This window comes from Aulonocara sp. 'chitande type north' Nkhata Bay, linkage group LG14 (genome assembly GCF_057382095.1).
Source record: "Aulonocara sp. 'chitande type north' Nkhata Bay isolate Kocher_YH1m ecotype deep benthic linkage group LG14, A_spYH_male_GT1.1, whole genome shotgun sequence".
NCBI lineage: Eukaryota > Metazoa > Chordata > Actinopteri > Cichliformes > Cichlidae > Aulonocara > Aulonocara sp. 'chitande type north' Nkhata Bay.
Window position 1 is genome coordinate 24551535 of NC_141357.1, and position 22086 is coordinate 24573620.

The 22086-nt window shown below is 41.4% G+C and overlaps 1 protein-coding gene across 1 annotated transcript in view; it reads right to left on the reverse strand.

The window, feature by feature from the left end:
- The window catches only part of map3k10 (mitogen-activated protein kinase kinase kinase 10), a 48149-nt gene continuing 26063 nt past the window's right edge, over window positions 1-22086 (reverse strand). Inside the window, exons 2-11 of the mRNA XM_086261724.1 lie at window positions 14363-14543; window positions 13030-13178; window positions 9437-9612; window positions 8785-9031; window positions 7052-7174; window positions 6841-6979; window positions 6156-6268; window positions 5776-6074; window positions 4024-4549; window positions 1-2125 (exon numbers count right to left, since the gene is read on the reverse strand). Of these exons, the coding sequence (XP_086117850.1) occupies window positions 1731-2125; window positions 4024-4549; window positions 5776-6074; window positions 6156-6268; window positions 6841-6979; window positions 7052-7174; window positions 8785-9031; window positions 9437-9612; window positions 13030-13178; window positions 14363-14543 (2348 nt within the window). The 3' untranslated portion in view covers window positions 1-1730. The remainder of the gene's footprint in view (window positions 2126-4023; window positions 4550-5775; window positions 6075-6155; window positions 6269-6840; window positions 6980-7051; window positions 7175-8784; window positions 9032-9436; window positions 9613-13029; window positions 13179-14362; window positions 14544-22086) is intronic.

Below are 22086 nucleotides of genomic sequence, written 5' to 3' on the forward strand. Positions count from 1 at the left end.
CATCTTTGTTTGTTTTTATTTCATTGTCTCTCATTCGTTTCACATTTACTCATCATTGAACCGTAGAAACGTCACAGGTTGAGACCGAAGACAACATGGATGTTTCAGCTTCCCAGGTTTTCCTTGGTTTTTCATTTTATACTAAACAAATATATACAGATATCCCAGGAAGAGCATCGCAATCATAATTAACCCTTTTCCATAATAACAATACATTTAATAAATACTCAGTGTTCTTAACCACACAACGGGAATGAGTTTGGGCTCACCCTTCAACCAGTGGGATTGTCATCATCCCATACAAATAATAAACATGCGCGCGCACACATACACGTACTCACACACACACACAAAGAAATCTGCACAGTCAAGTAATAACATCTGTAGCCAGGATGAACCGTCCTCTGTTCAAAAACTACTCCGGAGATAAAAGTTGATTTGTCAGCCATGACGGGAGCACTTTGTGCCGAGCTGGTCCACCAGTTGCCCAACTTAAAGTGCAGGTGACATCGAACACAGCAGATGAAAAGGAGAGAAGGTGAAGTTTGGAATCGAGTGGCGGGCTTCTGTCAGCGCTTTCTACTTTGTGTCCGTTTCAATGGCGTGAGCAGGATGGGACCAGACCGTCGGTATGTAAGGAATGTCTCCATAAAAAGTTTTTTAAAAAGACGGAGGAGAGGAACAGATGTGTGGCAACCAGTGGTCTCGTTTTAAAGAAGTGAAAAACCGTTCACATGTGAAATGACATGCACTGAAAAAGCACCAGCACACAGAAACAGGCGTATCTCCTTAATCCACACGTGTAAAGTAATAAATACATATACATATATGTATATGTACACATTCACACACAGAGACGCACACTGGGGCTGCTGGACCAATAGAAAAACATTTTTGCTAACAGGCTGCAGCAGGGATGGTGCAAGCACTGAGAAAATAAACTCTGATTTATTTATTTTTTAAATTTTTACCTTACAAGGCTGAGGATATACACCACCAGTGAGAAAAAGGCTTTTTCCTGTCTCGAGTCTGGGAGAGAAGAGGACGACAGATGACACGTGTGAGGATGAAGAAGGTGGAGCTGATTTTATAGGGCTTGTTTGTGCACTGGCATGACAAACAGTGTGCAAAAAAGGAACAAGGACACAAGATTTTCACAATATCAGCGCCTCTTTTTTTTTAAATAATGAAAATGCTCCGCCTTCAGGGAAGAAACATGCAAGCAGAAAGTGTAAAGCTATGCAGACGGGCAAAAGCACAAGCAGATGGATTGAAATGAGCAGTTAGTGAAGTCACAGAACGGCTGTTTGAGTACTCGAATGGCTTTTAAAGAAATGTAGCCTGGTCGTAGGGCACCAGGAAGCAGGTAGAGATGGCCTTTCTGGGCAGGAAAAGAAAGGTAAAGTGGGACTGGGCGCACTACAAGGCTGTTAAAAAGGCCTCTTGGACCCTCAGTGTCGTGCAGGTTAGTGAGCACTATCAGCGAATGGCTTTCTGTGAGGGTTTAACACCTTATTAGGGCACACAAGTGAGGTGAGTTGCATGAGGGTCCTTAAAACAACAAGAGAAGAAGTGGGATGTTTTTGCAAACTTCGGTGAGAGTGCACTTTGCTCGGCTCAGACATCAGTAGGCGTTCCTTGTTCGGCCCAAGCTGTCATGTCCTGGAACAGGTCTGAATGCAAAAGGAAAAAAAAAAACCTTAAAATGTTTGTTTATTCTTTGATTTTTACTACGAGTACTGCTGCCCACATAGGGTGGCAGGCTGTAGCTGCCCGCACAGAGGAACAGTGTGGTCCAGATTCTGGCCCTCCATGTCCATGTCCATCAGGTTGGGTCGCGCCGCACTAGCGCTGCTGTCCCCTGAACCGAGGGGGCTGTCGCAGCTGCTGCCCGGCGATGAGCTCAGGGTCCGGGAGAGAGAGCCCAGCTTCCAGGGATCAGGTCTTACCCGGGATGGCGTTGGCCTCGGTCGGGGGGCAAACTCCAGCGTCTTGGGCCTCTCCAGGGGGCTGATGAGGCTGTGAGGATCCGGGTCGGGGATGGGTGGAGCGGGAGCTTTACGCCGGTGAGGGTAGATAATGGCAGGTTCAGGTAGCCGGGGGATATCCAGCTTGTCCTGCATACCTAAGAATAATAACAGAGGTGTGTCATGTTTCAAGCAAACACTTCGTGATTTAAGCTGCTCAGATACGCAAGTGTGTAGTCAAATAAATGCCTGTGGGCTGAAGCTCAAAACGGATGTTTTGCATCAAATCTCCATCTCACATTTTTTGCACAAAGCAATTAAGTGAGAAAATCATCTGCGGACTAACTCACTAGAAAATATTCAGCAGCTGCAGCTGTAGATCAGATAATGAGGCAATGTTTTGCATATGTTAGCCCACTAACTGCAAATTTGTGTGTAATTTATGTTGCCTCAGATCTTTTACTTTAGGAAAGTTTGTAAGAAGTAAGTACTGCAAGGTATAAGCAAATATTACAATTACATTCAACACCGGGGGTCATCTTAGTATGCATACTGCAGCGAAAAGTCCAACATAAAGTGAGAGTACACAAAGAAATAATAAAACAATAAAGAGGGAAAACTAGGAAACATAAGAGTACGGTTAGAGAGCTGGCAAGTGGAAGAGCTGCAGGTATAAATACTGAGAAGACCACATAATGAAGTGAACACAGGCGTGGCACAGGAAGTGCAGAAACTACCTGAAGTGTAAGTCAAACCTCCTTTTCCTAATTGCAGCAAAGGCGTGAAGGAGAACTGACAATGGTACAGCAGACGTCTGCCCCGCTGAAACTACAATGTCCAGAAGCTGGACTTCAAAATGCAAATTTAACATCATGACAGCATGTTGTCATCCTCAGCAGCAGATTGGCAGATTGAGCTTACCCCACCTCTTGCCATAGGACAGCTGGGTTAGGCTGGATGGATGGATTTTTTTTTTGTAACTTTAGTAAGACTGTGTCCATCCATCACTTGACCAGTTAACGGTCAGAGTGTTGGGGGCCTATCCCAGCTGACCTGAAGTAAAAATTTAATGAACGATAATCCTGAAGGCTGGCAAATAATCATGGACAATACTAATGCAAAGCGAAGCACTGAAAAACCTTGAATGCACTGTGATATAGTAAACATTACCAATAATCTGATTAAGAGAGGCAACACCATGAGGAAAAGTAGATTTTATTACAGCAACATAAAGTTCAGAGTTCCACTGTGAATAGAAAACACGCTTATAATTAACATTTACATGATCAGCACCACTTTGTTGGTTTTGTTGATCATTTTGCATCGCAGTGAGTGGGATGTAATCTCCTTTCCTTTCATGAAGGGTGCTCCAGTGTAGCATCCACCAAAGGAGGTTATAAACGAGGTACTGAAGCTGCCCTGCAGTTACTTCAGGGTCACTTTGCACAGCAAATTTGACTCGATTGTACCCAGAGGTTTCAAAATAAAGCATGATGTGACTAACACAACACAGATGGAACTGACTGTGGTGGGGTATGTGCTTGTAATCGATGCACAGAGGAAAGATAGTGGATATACTGGTGAAAGGATGTTGAAGATGGATGAAGAGAAGAAGACCACAGAGGAGATTTGTGGATGCAGTGAATGAGGACATGCAGAGGGTTTGTGTCACAGGTTGTGCCTGGGATAGGGTGAGATGGAGGAAGAAGAAGCTGAGGAAGTTGTTCTGTACAGTTATTCTGGAAAATCCTTCACAGGGTCTCCATGACGTGCTGAACAGCCACAAGAGCACTTTTAGAAAAAGACTCATTTGACCATGACACACCACAGAACACCACAGGAGCTCATTCCTACCTGTGACACATGGACTATTTTCACGTATAATAACCTGTTTGTATTATTTTTGGATTTATTTAACTTTGGAGTATTATTTTAACATACTGCACGATGAATGGAGTGCCTGATTTTTAACATTTACTTTTAAGCACTTTAATCCCTGGGATTAATAAAATACTCCGATTCTGATGACAAGTTAGACTAGATTTGAGTCCCGTACCTTTGTTTGTTGTGATGTGCGGTGGAGGAGGCATGGGCATGCTCCCGTCTGACGGCGTCCTGTGGTGTCCCAGAGTTTGGGCTCTGGGTCGTATCGCCCCATCTGAAGGGGTGCGTCTGTGTCCTCGGTTCATGGCCATGGCTGCAGATACATGGGTGGGCGTGAGCGACTGGTTGGGCTCCTTCTTGAAGCTCTCGGCCCGCAGGTCCAACAGTGGGTTGAGGGCAGGCGCTGGGGGCGCCGCCGGTGTTCTGACCCCAGCCATCGGGGTGAGGGGATAATCGTCTGGGTCAGAGGGGAGGAGGGACTTGGTGGAGTTGCAGTCCGACAGAGAGGACAAAGAGAGCAGTGTTACAGAGGGAGAAGGGTCCAAGCAGGGAAGCGTGGAGTCGTGGTGTCTGGAGAGAGACAGAGAGAGGTTTCGGCTGGGTGGAGAGGTGCTGCGACGGAAACGTCCGGTCCGCTGGAAGAGGCCATCCTTCTTCTTACGCTGCTCCTCTCGGAGGTCCTGCTCATCCTGAAGCACCTGAAGAGAACATCAGACCACAAAAACGTGCTGAGCTTTACTCTCATTCTGAGAAAACACACACCATTCACATAAGTTTAACAATTCAGCTGCTGCAATGTGACCTGCAAAGAACAACATTTTGGCCCACTGTCTTTGCTTCTCTTAAGCTCTCTTAAGTTCCTCTGACAGCATTTCAGTCAGGTTGATGTCTGGCCACCTTTGGGTGGATCAGTGCAGCATTTTGTCCAAGGTTCTTGTGGTTTGTTCAACCGCAACTTGAACTTTCTAAGATTATCACTCCCAGGAAATTTGTGCCATTATTTTAACACACAGCTAAATGCTCCAGATATGCAGAATGCCAAAGCATCTTCTTTTATAGAGGTGCTCAGACTTGCCGATGATCATTTAATCAAGTGAATTTGATTATCAGCACCTGGTTCCTACTGACCCTCTTAATTCCTCTGGAAGTAGTAAAAGTATTCTCAACTTTCGGGACTGCAAAGAGCCCTGTGAAAACTGTCTTTTTCACAGGACCATAAAGTAATAATATTGTCGACCTGTACTTTAATAGGAAACATGTTTGACTCAATACAAAAGATCAGGTCTGACTCAGCAGCATCCCACATCTCTCACTGATAATATAAGGGCTTGTTCATGCTGGTTTATCCTTCATAAATGATTCAAATGAGTCTGAGGAGTCCTGGTATCATAGATTCTGAGACATGATCTCTGCCAGGCACTGATTTTATATTAACAGGTAATAAACCGTCTGCAGGAGGAGGCTGTTTATGTGGAGAGGCCATGTCTTCAATAAAGTGGAATCATGCGTGTATGAATGAACACGTCTGTTATTGTGTAAGAGAGATTGTGTCTCCAAGAAGGACATTAAAACACAAAGATATACACAAATAAACAGGATTAGCACAACAATCGAACTGCCTTGAATAGCAAAAAAGCATAATAAAATCTTCTGAATACAAAACCATGCATCATATCTTATGAAGATGTATTAAGTAAAAAATAAATTCATTGTGGGGGTTTGAGGAATAAAAACTAAATGTCGAGACTAAACTCGACATTTCAAGATCAAAGTCACCCTTGACCTTTCAATTTTATTCTCTAAATGCAGCAAAAAAAATAAAAATCCAAATGTCAAATGAAGAAAAAGCTCCTTCCTCATGCAACATGGCTTTAATCTTGCTCCAGAGTTCAACCATATCTCTCCCAGTTTCAGGGTTTCCTACCTGCTGTTTTCCCAGCTGTAGCAAGTCTTGTCCGAGACCCACCGAGGCAAGCAGAGAGGCGCAACCCAGCAGGAATATATCGCTCTTCTTCCTCTGACTGCAGCGACGAAGCGAGTCCTGGTAGCTCACGCCCGTTCCCAAGCCTCCAACCGCCTGACAGGAGCCCATATTCCCAACAGCGGGCACCATGTTGGGCCCCAGGCTGCTCCACAGGGAACCCGAGTCCTCCATGGCCCCGTTACTGCTCGACTCCGAGGGCAGCAAGGAGCCTGGCGATTCCTCAAACTCACTGCATTCCTCTGTAAAAGACAGAATTGATTAAACTCACACTTGTGATTGTGTGAATGAGGCAGAACGCACAGTGAAATGAAAAGACTCACCCATTTCATTCAGGCTGGAGAAGCCAGCAGTCATCGGGGCATGTTTGGGAGACTTGCCCAGATTTGGCGCGCTGGATGACCAAACTTTGCTTCCCTCTGCGAGAGACTTTAACCTGCAAACAGGGAATTTGAATTAGACTGGCAGGACATCAAGACTCCATTTTTTAATATATTATCAGAGGCAACAGATGCTGTGAAAATAACATTTTTTAAACGAAAAAGGGACATAAACCGGTCAGGTCGATGCCACTTGAGGACGCGATTCATACAAAGCGAAGATGATTACTCTGCTTCTGGCTTCTCCGCTCACTGTAATGAGATATTGATCTAAAGGTTTTGTTTCTGTGTGTTATCCAGACGAGTATCTGAAGAAGCCCCTTTTTCTTGCCTGCAGGTGAACAGACAGTGGGCCTTATAATCCTGCAGGTGTTGACACTGCAGTTTCATCAGGTTTTTACAGAAAACAAAGCTTTCTGTTCAAAATTAAAGAGCTGTGACTTTCTGTGCCTGTTGCTGGAAATTATTAACCACAAAATCCATAGTTTATCAAACCGTGTAAGAGCAGCCTGTCACTCCACATACAGTGCTGTCAAAAAAACTTCTCCCCCTTCAAACAAACCTGAGAAAATACTAAATTATCAAAGCCAAAGTATATCTTTAACTTTGAGCAAAACTGTTGACGTACTTTTCCTCGCCGCCCACTCTCTCTTTCTGATGGGTGGAGCTTGGGCCCCAGGTGCGTCCTTTCTTCTTATTGGTCGTCAGGTCTTCCTTTTTACACACAGCGCTGCGACCCCACGTCTTACTGCCATCACTCGGCGTCACTGAAAAACACAGCAAACATTCAATAAACTCCGGTCCATATCCTCACTAGACTTATTGACGTTAACGCTCACATCTGATAGCTCTCAGCCGGGGTATGACCCCAGGGCTGGCAGGCGGGGTCGTGCTCTCGCTCCCCTGGGTCTTCCTCTTGTCCACGCTGGGCGATGCCTGCACCGTGATCTTATGCTCGAAGCCTGCAAAGACAGGGAATATGAGAAGCATTTACATGACAAAAGGAGAGATTGATAGACAAAGAACTCACAAACAAACTGGCGATTTGGAAACACACACAAAACAAGGCGCAGATTTTGAGGATAAACAGAAATTACATCAAAAGGAGGCACACAGGAGGCGTCTCCCCATCTATTGTATTAGAGTATTAATACGCCATGAGAACATATATTTTGGATTTCCTACATCCTACTTTCACTTTAGGGATAATAAATTGACTGAAAAGCAGAGTTAAGTTAACTTTACTTATTATTGGGTTACAACTCGCGACAGCAACAACATATTGGAAGAGTGTCATTCTAGGAAATGCAGTGACGGAAATTTTGAAGCATATAAACAGATTCATGGGAAAATTATCTCTAAATTATATCAAGGCCTCAGGAAACAGAAAGATAATAACACCAAGTACAGTGAAACACAATTGGGAAAAAAGAGCCAAACTTAAACGCAGAAATAGCTGAGGCAGAGTTTGCGTTGTGACACAGTATGATCATCGTGCAGTAAAAGTCAAGTGTTTTGTTACAGTATGTTTAACGCTGAGAAAGATGCTAGGCTATCAAATCCCTGTAGCTGTCCCGGCACTGTATCTTGTAATGAAAGTAATCAAAGAAGATGTTATTATCAAAAAGGACTGTTAGTTATTCAAAATATTGATCATCACTGGTTAACAAAAAAAAAGAAGCTGTGAGTGATGTTTGGAGTATCCCACCTGTTCGGTTTTCCTTCTTAAAACGTGTTAAATAAAAAGCGATTCAAGACAAAGATGAGCTAACTAATGGAAAAACACAAAGACATGCATGTCAGGATAGCTGCTGACTGTAAACTGGCCGTGTGAATGTAAGAGTGAATGGCTGTTTCTCTCTGTGTTAGCCCGGTGATAGACTGGGCTCCAGTCTGGATGGATGGATGGATGATGGATGCCATGTACCACTCTTTGTTAAACACACATCTGAACTGAAAGGCTTCTCTCATAAAACCTGCTTCTTTCTAAAGTGTTACTTTGCATTAACTGTGTCCCAAATGCAGCTGTTAGGATTAGCAAAGTAATATGACGGGTTTTTCTTTCCACCTTTAGTAATGAAGTGATATTTTTTTACTGGGGCATCCTTGTTAGCCTACATGAAATGATTTGGTAAAACAAACACAAAGGGAAGTATCAAAAATGAATTTTTTCTTTGCCTTTGTGATGTTTTCCATCAAAATCAAGGAAAAGTGATTACTATCGTTTACTATTCGTGAGTCAAAATTTCTACTTACATACTTAAACATCTGAAAAAATAACTTAATGATGAGACAATAACTTTGAGTACTTGAGTATGAATTTTGAGGAGATAACCCAAACGTATTTACTCATGGATGACAGAAACGCTTTGTTTTCACTGGCGGAAACGAGCTCCCAAAGATTAGGGAAAGGACATATGAGGTCATTCTTTTAGGAATATTCAAATGCAGCCAGTGTCCTAAATTTTCCACCTGAAAATACCCCATCTCACAGGAAGTGACATCATACCACCTTTGTGCACCTGATTCACCGGATTAAAACTGTCCGGGTGTGATTCCTGTGTGCACCCACCAGAGGGCAGACTGATACAGTTGCTGTCTCTGCCCAGCTTCAGTAATCGGCTCTTCTTGAAGTGGCCCTTCCTCTTCTTGACGCTGGGCTTTTCCTGGTACATCTGGTGGATGATGATGTTCAGCTCTCGCTCAACAATGTCGATCTCCCTCTCTGCCAGCTCCTGCTCCCTCTTCCTCAGCTGTTCCTCCTGCTCCTTCTGCTCCTCGGCTGCTCGGGCCAGCGCCTCCTCCCATGATCTCAGCTCCTGCAGAGAAGCAGGGGAAGATGAAGAGCTTACCACAGCACCTCTTTTGACACCTCTTTCCTGGCATTTTGTTAGCTGCTAACTTAATTCTTATTTGCAGAAGCAGCACAGATGTGACAGCGTGAGATTCCTCTCACCTCCGTATGAAATGTGACTTTTATTAAAGCACTTCTGTCTGAATAAATCAGCTCAGAACAGGAGAAAAGAAGAGCAAACGAATGTACTCACATTTGTCAACTTTTAGCTGGAAACTAAAGTTCTGATTTACTCATTCTGTCTTTGTACAATGTGACTTCTAACCACAACACTGAGCATTATAGTACAGAGAGGATCTGCGCGCACATACGAGCGCTTTAAAGTATTTTTATATGCAGACATGTTTTATAAAAATCCACCATTTCTCACCTTCTCTTTGGCCCTGAGCTCGTCGAACATCTGCTGGATCTCCAGCCTCCAGTCTTCTTGTAAGGAGTGAAAGGACTCCAGAGGCATCTGAAACATGGCCGACTGCTCGATGGCCAGCAGCCGGCTCAGGATACTGGTGAACGACGGCCTGCCGTGAGGGTTCGGGCTCCAGCACTCTGAGGAGCAGCAGACAGTAAGAATCTGTTGTTTATTATGGATTTCGCAGCTGTAATCATGACTTATAACTATAACGTAAAATTACAGGCACACGTGAAATAAAGTGCCATTTAAGTTGTGTTTGCAATAATTGAACAGACGCTACTTTTTCTTAATTAAGTGTAAAATTGTCACAGAAATTTCAAAGATTTCAAATATGAAACATTTAAAAATACATAAGCACATTTTTTTAAAGGCATAACAAATGTGATCTTACGTAATCAGGCTTCTAATGTCAAAACATATTTTCACACAATGTCCTTGGAAAAATCTCACTACCACGTTTACCAAAATAAAGACTTTAAAGGAGGGACTGAGCTAATCGTAACTATGTATTTTTAAACTGCAAATTATGTCCTCAAAGTCAAATCTGTCATTATCTATTTTATCCAGCAAGATAATATTATCACACTCTAGTTTTTTTATGGCAATTACATGTAATCTGTTTCTAATAATGCAGAATTAACTGTGATAGGTCAGCAAGAATCACATATCTGTAGCCGTCTACATATTTAACTATTACATTTCCACTCATCCACCTTCTTGTTTTACCATAAAATAACCAGAACCCAACCAGCCTGGCAGTCAGCTGAGTCGAGCTCATGGACAAAGACTCACTGTTATACTTGGAGAAGATGTCACCATAGTTTAAAACCCTTTACATTTACAGACCTTCAACAATCTCTTTGAGAGTAAATGCAGTTAGTCCAACTCGGACTGTGACAGTTTGCAGAAAGGTCGTCTCCTATCAGGAGACCTGTGCAATCGCCTTGTGATAAAAAGTGGTCGTGAAGAGTCGCAGAATGCAAAGAGGATCCTGTCGTTTTTTTACTCAGGTGTCTGAGCCACTATCTTGCTCTGACAAAGCTACGTCCTAATTCAGACTAAGTCTGTTTTCTGTTTTTTTTCCTATTATTTTAATTTATTTAATAAAATGTTGGTATTTGGCGTCTCTGTAACATGGAAACATGGATTGTTATCTAATTAGCTTTGTCCTATACTGGGAAGTGGACGGTACAGAATAAATGCATGCAGCAAAATCTATAAAAAATAATACAGATAGTTAGATATAGATATGTTTACATATCAGATTTTATATATTCATTTTGTCTGAATTTTTCCTTCAAGTTTTAGAAAGACAGACAGTGGCTGTGCGACGGACTGTGCAGGGTGTACACCACCTTCTACCCTATGACAGCTGGGATAAGCTCCAGCACGCCGTGACCCTGGGGATGTTTGGATGGATGAACAAGCACACAATAAAACCTAAAAATGGATTTTTAGGTCTAACAAAATGACACATAGATAATTTCAGTAGACTCGCCCTCTACCCCATCGACAGTTAATGTTTATTAGCCTATCACACAGCGGTCAGGTTATTAGTACAGCACAAAAAGGACTTAGCCATGAATTGCTGGCTCGGACAATTCTTCCCTTTCTGGCACTCAAAGCGGCAACAGGAGACGTGGAAGGAAGCGAGATGAGACGGCATATGGCGACCATCATGAGCCAAACCCCGACTGCCAGTGTTGCCGAAACATGCCGCACACCTACAATAATCTGCCGAGCCACAAACTGATCACAACTGCCTCTCCGACGTCTAACTACAAACACACAACCCGTCTCCTAAAAGTCCAACAGATTAACGCAAGAGAAGCACTAACAGTGGAAAATTGAAAACATGGAAAAAATAGGGGCTAAAAATACAGCCTGCAGCAGGTGACGTTCATTTTTTTAATGGATCTAAATTACCATAAAATCCATGTGGCGGGAGAGGAGATGAAAGTGAGCCGATGACAGGAGTAAACAGAGTGTAGAGAGTAGCGAGGGATGACAAAGGGGAGATTAACGGATGAACTTGGATAAGATGAAGTGGGGGAAAGGAGCTTTAAGCAGCAGAGTGGGAGGGAAGTTTGGTGCTGTGGTGCTGACAGTTTGAGACGCATCTCTCTCTCTTTTTTTTTTGTCTTTTACATTAAACCTGCCCTGCAGCTTTAACCATCCACATTTTTTTAAAAGTAACCTGGGAATAAGCATATTAGGGCAGCTTAGATATAAAGCAAGTGTGTGTTTAAACAGGGATGATCTGAACTCTGAAACAGGAGCCGGTTAATACTCCACCACTGTTAACAGCGATTATTTGCAAGGTGAAAAGGAGAAATGTGGCCCGGGGGGAGCTCAGGCATGTATAAAAAGTAAGTTAATGAAACCGTCCAGACACGCGTCGTCTATTTTATCTCTGTGTTTGCTTCTCATCTCCCAAATGTGGGATAGAAATTGTTTTAAAATGAACAACAGTAACCTCAAAAGTTACAGGATCTTGAAGTCAGTGGATATGAACAGCCTGTGGGCTTATTTAAAATGTTTCAGCATTTTTAGTGACAGTTTAAGGTCATATTCACAGCAACATTTTAGGGCTTTACTAGGTTATAAAGAGAGACAAAGGAGAAGGGAAGACATATTAAAGTCATTCAATGAATAAAAACAACTCGAGTAATCTCTGAGATCATTAAAGTCAGAAAACTCAGATATTCCTTAAAATATAGTCAGAAATTGTCTGAGAAAAACATTTTCCCCCACCTATGTGAAATCTCCTCTTTTTAGGAGGTGTGTTTCTGAAGTGCAGCTGTTAATCTGCTAATCTAACTAAAGCAGCAAGTGAAAGTAAAGCTTAAACATTTTCCAAGGTGAGGTCGAAATAGTAAAGCAAAGTAAACGCAGGTAAATTTAATGTGCAGGACCGAAATTTAAAGATTTCTGAGGGAGCTCGGAAAATTTCATTGCTACTGTGTTAATAAAGATTATGATTCTTGCCATCTCACTATATAAAGTGATATCATAAAGATTAAAAGAATGTAAGCCGATAAATTAACATATATGTTCGTGTACATGAGCGAAGTGGAAAAACTGCCACAAGCTTGGGGAAAAACTGCCAACTGGATGGGTTTTTGATGATGACGATAACAATAATAATAATCATCATTTTGGACTTTTTTAGTTTTAGAAACCACTTCCTGTAAACTTTTTGAGTTTTTTTCTCTTACCACCTCCTACGTTGCCATTTTTGGGGGTGTTTTTCATGTTTTAAAATCTAATTTTTAAGACAGGAAATGAATATATTATTAATCTAACCACAAACCCCAACAGAAATACCGCAGTGACACATCACAAAACACAATATCCAGATCATATGCAAAAACATGCCGGAAACAAACCAAATATATTTTCAAACAGCTTTCAGTGCGGCTGCTGGAGCAGCCATACCTTCATCTTCAGCTAACCGTGATTACATATGTGACAAACACACACACACACAAAAAAAAATCACTTTGATTACATTCTTGACTGAGGCTGTGTTCAGGTAACAACCTTCTTACCTCCCAGTAGTTGAGCAAAAGGTTCAGGGCAGGTTGAAGGGACGGGAAGCGTCAGCTTGTTCATTGCGACTCCGTAAGCTACCGCCAGTGCATCTATCTCCCGGTAAGGAACCTCGCCAGTGAGCAACTCCCAGAGCAACACACCAAAACTATGAGGAGAGATAAAAATGAGAAATCAACATTAAATCTATTCTAACTTAAAAAAAGTTTTCAACTGTCACCTTCATTTTTTTTAAGTGTAGAACATGCTGTGGATCTAACATTCACAGCAAATTAGTCATTTAGTCAAGTTTAGTCAAAAAGAAAAGATAAAGCAGGCTGGGTGGGATGTGTGTCGATAAGTACAACGTAGAATAAACAGCTTTCTGTTGTGCAATACAGAAAATACCTCTATAAAGTAAAATAGCTCTGTGTTCAATAATGCAGCAATTTAAAGGAGAATGTTATTCACTAAATATAGTGCAAACAGTCAATATAAAATTAAAGTGGCCCAGTATAAGCCACGTGAACGTGATATTAAATAAAATATGAAACTAGTGACTGAAACCATCAGAAGAATATCTGCTGTTGTCATAATTTCCAGTCAATCTGACTTCCTTCTGCAATCACGCATCACTTCCTGCAGATGATGCCTATCTTTTATATGCAGGCCATGTTATTAAATAAACAACCTGAACACTTGGAATTGCTAATTACTTAACTTTCTTCTTCCCTGCTCTTCTTCTTCTTACCGTTTCAGTTAGAGGTCCAACACAGTAGATCATCTTCCTCCATCTCACCAGCCCTCTCCTCTAATCACACCAACCCACTGCATGACCTTCTTCACTACATCCTTACATCTTCTCTGAAGTCTTCCTCTTTTGCTTCTCACATTTCTAATCCTGTCTCTCTTGGTCACTCCCATTGAAAATCTCAGCATCCTCAACTCCACCTCCACCTCCACCTCAGTATTTATCCTAAAAGCTTTCATTTCTGTAGCACAGACGAGCATCTACCTGTATTGCTCCTGTGTGTTTAGACTTTCTCACTATCTTCTCTTTCTACATGTAACCCCAGACTGACTGCATTATGTGGAGATCAAGGCCCGAGGAGGCTACACTGTCTGTTGTAGGTCGTCAGAGGTTTTTATGACTCTAGCTGTGTGTTTGGGATCATTGTCCTGCTGCAGACGCTGTGCTGATGCCACTTTGCTGGAAAGTCCACTGACAGCTTTTAAAGTGTTTTGGTTATTCACCCTGTTCCCCGTTCGTCTGCCCTGACAGGCTGCATGGAGACATCTGTCAATGTGTAAACCAGGGAAGTGCAGTGACACACAAAGAGGCAAGGGCAGTACCTCCACACGTCGCTGCTCTTGGAGAAGAGGGAGTGCTTGATGACCTCCGGGGCCATCCAGGCGTAGGTCCCTGCTGCACTCATCTTGGTGGTCTGGTGCCACTCTCTGGCCAGACCAAAGTCTGTGATCTTCAGGGTTTTGCCATTCAGGTCATCCCGCTCCACCGGCTGCAGAATGAGGACTGAGGATGAGGAGGAAAGAAAACAGAAGAGAAGAGCTTTCGTTATAAAAGGTGACATTCTCATACACACAGTGTGGATGACAAAAACGCACACAAATACACTTAGAAACTGCTTTTGTGACTTTTAAATATGCAAATGCGCTCTGACAAGATATCAAACTACTGAAAGGGAAAAAGAAGAAACACAGACAGCAAACAAAGCTCCGGAGTCATGAATAATTACTCCAATCCGGCAGTAAAAATGAACTCACATTACACAAACCAAGTGTTTTTATGATTCTTAAATGCAAATATCTCTTTCTTTATAGTTCCTTTATGATACAGATTGAATTTATTTATTTGTTTTGGGTGAGGGGGTGGATGTTCTAAATTAAAAGATCAAATTATAATGAAATTAACCAACAAATCAGTCAAAATAATCACTACTTACAGCCTTAACAGAAGTGTCAGTGTGATTCAGTTAACTTCTGCTTTACTTTAAGTGTTTGTTCACAACAGTTGTCCCAAAATGCTTTATATTGAGAAGTAAAGACCTACTATATTACCAAAAAAAAAAAAAAAACCCAAAAAAACGTAAAACACCAAAACTCCCCACTCCTGCAATCAGAGACCATGAACAAGACGCAGGGGGCAGTGCAATGAAGGCAGGAGGAGATTAAAGAGTCTTCTTTCACTTCTTATTATATTCAGCAGAATCTGTGAAAATTACGATGGGCCTGAGACGTCAAATGCATTGCAACTTAAGAAAACAGCAGCAAATATAGAAATGCTACAAAAGCGCACAACAAAACAAAAACACAACAGAAAGCAAAGCAAAACACACACACACAAAAAAAATCACTTTGATTACATTCTTGACTGAGGCTGTGTTCAGGTAACAACCTTCTGTGTTGTGTTCACAGAACACAACGCAAGTGTTTTTGTGGAGACAATAATGTGACGGACCAGCTGCAGAGGTGACGAGCTAACAGTAAACGGCTATTCTATTCAATTCAATTTTATTTATACAGCGCCAAATCACAACAACAGTTGCCTCAAGGCGCTTTATATTGGAAGGTAGACCCTACAAAAATACATAGAGAAAATCCCAACAATCATATGACCCCCTATGAGCAAGCACTTTGGTGACAGTGGGAAGGAAAAACTCCCTTTTAACAGGAAGAAACCTCCGGCAGAACCAGTCTCGGCCATCTGCCACGACCGGTTGGGGTGAAAGACGGAAGACAGGATAAAAGACATGTGGAAGAGAGCCAGAGATTAAAAACAAGTATGACTAACAGCTAATAAGCATGTAAAGAGTTATAAGAATCATACACATCATCCCACATATTATCTGCATGTTTTGGTTTCTATCACTTCCTCACCTGTTCCGTCACATTATTGTCTCCCCTAAAACACCTTTTTTTGATTTGTGAGATTTTCTTTCCTACATGCTTTGTGTTTTATTCAATTTCCAATGTGTTTTTTCTCCCTCTGCTGAGTTTTGTGTGCAGTGTTTTTCTATTTGCTGATAATTCATAACTTTGAGTGCACTTCACCTGCCAGGGCCACTGCATAAAGGCTGAAAATCAAACCATGGATCTATTTTTCATTAAGAATAAGAGTTCAGCAGCACAGCCATGTTCGCAGAGCAGGTGTAGTTGGACCTTTGTGCCTATTTCTTCCATTCAGTGAAACTACCTGGTCAGTCTGCAGTTTCCTACAGTGACGGTATTTTAATGTGTGCAGTCTCCTTGCTAACATTAGATACCTTCGTCTTTGTGCCACTCTCAGACTTCCTCCTTCATTTCCGTGAGAGGACTGGCTATGGAAATATTTGGAGTGTACACAGTTCACTGGAAGCTGGTGGGGGTTGCTCTCTCTCTCTCTGACTCGCTCGCAATTATCTACAGCCGTATGCAAAAGGTGGTGAAACAAGGCTACACACACACACACACACACACACACACACACAACAGCGTCTTTGTTTACACACACACGTGCACTCCTGTGCGCGCGCACACACACATGCACAATAACCTTTCACATGATAAAGGTGTGTCTCTTTCGCTCTCTGTGCTCTGTCCACAAGCTCGCTAGGAGACAAGTTTCAGTGATACGGACGTGCTCTCAGGCCTATCAGCTGATACTTCCATAGCCGAGTCATGTTTTGCTTGAGGAACGCCGTCACAGCACTCCATTACAGAGAGGCTGTAGCGGTGAGACGACGATTAAATCGTGTTTGTGTTTGTCTGCTGGGTCAGGTCTTAATAGCGACAAAGAGGTCACACAACTCTGCCTGTAACTTGCTTTACGTCCGCCCAGATCAGATCCTTCATAATGTAATTCTATTTTTGTGTCGCTGTACACACAGCATCTCCCACACATCAGTGAGTGCTGCTCTTCCTGAAGTTTCTCACTTGTTCTTTGAAGTGTGTTTTTTCTTATCCTATTGAGGTTCAAATGACATGTGGTGGTTTACAGATTGCAAAGCCAGTTAAGAAAAATGTTATAGTGACCTTAAAAAGTATCCTAGAGTTTATTTATTGCTTATTGGCAGCTCTCTATATGAGACTATCAAGGTCTTCAGCTCAGCCACTGTGGCCCTGCACCTTTAAATCAGCATTGTTTACTATTCTGTTTTCTTATCTTAACGGTCTGGTGTATTTCTTCATATTTCATAAAATGTGAATGTATGGCATTAGAAGTGCACACTGTTTTGGGGTCTTTTCTTATTAGACTTTATGTACAATATAATCTTTTAAAAGAACAATATATTTTATTCAATTCACTCGATTGTTAAATGAGTAGAAAACGATACTTTTGGTTGTTTTCTTATTCACAAAGGACCACCACAGCAGTTAGTTCCTGTCTTGAAACAACCCAAAAAGGGATTTGTGTCTCCTCCTTGGATCAAACCAGGTATCTTTTACTTGATCCTCCCTTTTTTTTATTTTTTATTGCTGGTTCCAAACACCAAAAAGGTATTTTATGTAAATCCAGTGACAGCATATTTCTGTCAAACCACATTTATAAATTTTTGGGGGGTTATATATATTATTAATAAACCAAATAAAATAATTCAGGACCCAAAATTGAACCCTGAGGAACGCCACACTGCATTAAATATAAACACTCCAGTTGTATAGCTGGTATTTTCTATCGTTGTTATAATTTTCTCCAGAACTACTGATGGAGTCAACCTATTTGTATGGAATCCATACTCAATTAAACTATACTGTATGCATATTATTTGTACATGATAACAAATATGTATAGCCTAGGTTAAATTATAATAAAGTTATTGAAGTGATACAAGAAGTTTGACTCCAATGGTAACTGGTGGAAATCACAGACTAACCCCATATGTTTCTGTGATATTCTGTACATTGCATAGAGTTGTCTAATTAATGAATAACATAAACAGCTGTTAAAGAACTAAAAGGCAGGTATTAAATGTGTATTCGCTGCATTGTTGGGGTCAGTGTGTGTTTATTGTGTTTGCTTTCTCCTGCTATGTTCACTGTGTGGGTTTTGTCCTATAAGTCGACTTCTGTTGGCTAATTTCTTTACATCTGCTTATAATTTGAACCAATGCATTAATCAATGCACTGGTACAAAAAACGAAAGAAAACAAACCACTATAATGTATACAATATATACTACTATATATTACTGTTACAGTGGACTGGACGTCTACTTGAGCAGTTTGTTTTTTGTTTTTTTTTTAATTTAAGACTTTTACCTGTAACTATGTATTTTTATATCGTGCCCTTGGTGCTTTTACTTTAATAAAAAGGTGAAGTATGTCACCTCGGGCATGCGTATTAGCAAAAAAGGAATAAAATATTCTATATCTTAGTGGATAATGAGAAAAAATATTCAGCAACAGTTTTGAGCAAAAATGCCAAATACTGCTCACATTTGAATATTTGCTGTTTTCTTCAGTTTTCTGGAAAAGTCAGTTACGGTTTCAGCTTTGTTATTATATAACACATCACAGATGAAACATCTAGAGCAAAAAAATACTACATGTTTTACCAACGCTTTAAAATGTATAACGCTGAAGATAAAAACTTGAAAAATATAGGCGAGTCCTTGAGTACATGTTATTTTCCACCTCTCTAAGGTAATGTGACTGTGTCGAGGAGTAAAGTGAGGGTTGCTGACAGTGATAATAAGCTGCCCTCATCCTCCTCCTCCTTCATCCGTTCTATTCTGATACTGCCGTCTGTGTGAGGGACGACTGTCTCCTCGGGGTTAGCTGTTTCTGAGAAGCAAAAATGGACCCGGACAGACTCCAAAAAGAAAAAGAAAAAAAAGGACAGAGAGAGATTGGGATGTGTTTGCATGCTCGGATGGGTGTGTCCTCACAGTCCACCTTTCCCAGTTCGTTTCGTGTGTACATATACAGAGCCCTGACACTCTGGGAGAGGACATCAGGCATGTGGGTGGAAGGTCGGGTGGAAATAGAAAGAAAAAGACAGGGAGGCTGACAGAAATGCACAAACACAAACTGGATGTGTGACTGAAGCAGCACTTCCACCTGCTTCCTCTCCGTTTCTCATCTTCAAATGACTATATCATCAGCTTAGGTTCACACACTGGTAGAGAGGCCTTCATATTCACCCTGCCACAAGTTCTTCCATCCACACATCAAACACACAAATCAACATGTTTGTGTTAAGCTGGCAGCACAGAAACCTGAAGTGCAGCGACACATGAATAAGACTCACAAGGGCGTGGGAAGCACATTTTTATCGCAGTGAAGGAGGGGAAAAAAAGTCCTCAAGGATAGTGTGGCTTTTACACAATGCGATGCCAGCGCTGTTGGAAATGTTATCTCAAAATGGGAATGAGAAGAAAGCAAGAAGCACTGCTTACATTCTCCCAAAGGGCTTCTATACAAACATGAATTCTGGTAAATATCACAGCCACTGATTAATCGCACATCTTGATTACAGTCATCATACTTTGACAGTATTTCATCAAGAAAAACTGGTGCTTTCTCTGCTCTTTGAAAGCAAAGTCCAAAAAGTCAATATCATTTACACTCTCTTATCAATGACCTCAGAGTGCTGTGCCTGCAACCTACAGAGAGCATCCAAATTATAAACAAGCAGATCAGAACGAGTCTAAAGCCAAGCAAATAGCTCCTTGAGGAAAAATAAAGCAATGAAGATAAAAACTGAGCTTCATAAACAGGAGCTCTGCAGTTATTAAGTCTTTTGGGTACCACGCACCTCAGTGCTGTGTAACTTCAGTGCCCGTGGTCCCTAATTGCAATAATTGAACATCTAGGAGGCAATAAACTTCACATTCTGACTTGTTGCATCCTATTAGAGTGTGGTTTAATTCAGTAAGCTTTTTAGAACGACCCATTCATTCACAAATTCTTTTAAAGGCAGAAGGCTTATGTGTTTGATTTTACACACCTGTGGCACTGAAAACACCTCAGTTATAAACCTAATAGGAGAACCCTTAAAAATCTTTTCTGTACTGTGGCTTCTGTCATGTTTCAGGTCTACTTATAGAACAAAACGAGTTTGCATTAGACATTAGTGAGGGTGGTCTACTTTTGGAAAATCCTGGAACCTATTCTAATGTCATCAAACCAAGTTTTAGTTATACATTAAAGGTCAGATCCACCTCTTATTCATGTCATAAGATTATTTCTTTAAAATCCCGAAACCCAAAAAGCACTGCATGACGTCACAGTGGCTACATCAGTCTTTGACACAGGTATGCACCAGTTTGTGATCTCTGGAAGAGGACTGTAGGGTTTAGTTTTTGGACAGGACACACAGTGTGACTCAGGCCGCACTCTCAAAGCTACTATCACAGCCGAGTATTGATCAGCTGTCAGAGACACCTGCTGGGAGTCAAGTTTTTTCCACAGAGAGCAGTGCGGCAGCAGTTTTCTGCCCCTCTGATTATTTATTTACTCGCACCAGACATCCATTGTCGGACTTTGACCCCAGTCGTTGTTTAAACACTGACAGAGAGGCTTTGAGCTTACTAATGATCCTTCAGACTAGTTAGTCAGGGCATTAAGAACAGGTGACACATTAGCCTACAGCCCACATGGATGCTTCACCACAATGGAATGTGCAAAGGTCTTCTGAGTGAAGGCATTTCTGGAAAGCTTTTATTTAAAAACAAAACAAAACACATAAGCAAAGAGTGTTTAGCACATGCTAGTTGTGATCTGGAAAACCCTGCTGCCCAGTATGTTGAACAGAGTATGTTGTACTTCATGCAGGTTTGTGTAACTATTAGTCAGCAACAGAGGAGAATTATTTCACAACAGTAAAAGCAGCACGGCGAAAATAATCGCTGACTTGAAGCAGGACGAGAGCATTTGCAATGTAAGCAAAACTAAATGCAGCAGGAAGTTTGCTTCATCCACTAAAAGTAAAGCATCCATGATAATATAGGACACAGACCTAGTATCTTTTGTATAATGACTGTTATGAAAACCAGGTTTTTGGTTGGGCATATTCAGTGTGTACTATTGACAGTCTTAAAACACCAAATCCTAAAGACCAGTGAGCCGATCCCTGCCAACAACTGGTTGCTATGGAAAAATGTTTATTCCCCCACTGGTTGGCAAATGGTTGCTGGCTGTTTCTAGGTGAAATAAGTCACGAAGAGGGTGCTGCACTAAAAACCTGCTTGTGATTGGTCTGTAGCAGACGGTCGCGGATGGCCGTAGTTTGCATGGTAGATCCACGCTTGTGTGCAAACACTCAACGTAAAAAGTGCAACAGAAATCGTCGAAACAGAGAGCGATCACCTTCAAAGTAAAAGTTGCATTTTTTCAAAAGAACTGTTTGTTACACAGTTAACAACTTTGACTTTGAAGGTCCCCAACATACATCTCACCTTCTTGCTGTGAGGCGACTGTGATAACGACTCCACCGCTGTGGTGACCCGATTTAAACTTATCCAAGCAAGCTTCTGGCTTTCTTCCCCCCAGGAGCTTTCTGTCCTCCCTGATCTCACCTCAGGATGCCTGCGTTATAGTTTGACAGCAAGACTCCCTGCCTGCTCCTCTCTGGAACGGGTCATCTCGCTTGCACCAGGTGCTCAGGGCTCACCCCACCTCTTTCACTACTTAAGCTAAAAATAAATAAATAAATAAAAATTAAAAAAAAAAGAAGCTAGAACTAACAAGAATAGTCAGAGTAACAGCCAGAGGCATCCACTGTCCAAAGGCCTGTTTTAAAAATTCATTACAAAATATAAACATAAATGATCTAATAATAATACTCTTTTATGCTTTCTTTTGGACATGTCAGTCACAACATTTAAAAAACATGTTATTATACTTAAGGGAGGCAAAATATTAGGAGCAATTTTCAATAGAAAACAGTGTTAAACACCTTTCACCAAAGGCTCTGACCGTGATAATAAAAAGTAAATTATTAGCTTTCTATGTTAACAACAACAAAAAATGCATCTGCATTATAAAGTTTTCATTGTTTGTGAAAACTGCTCCGGTTAGGTCGTCTTGATACATGCTCAATCATCCAGGTAAGTAAATTTCCAAAAGCTGATAGTT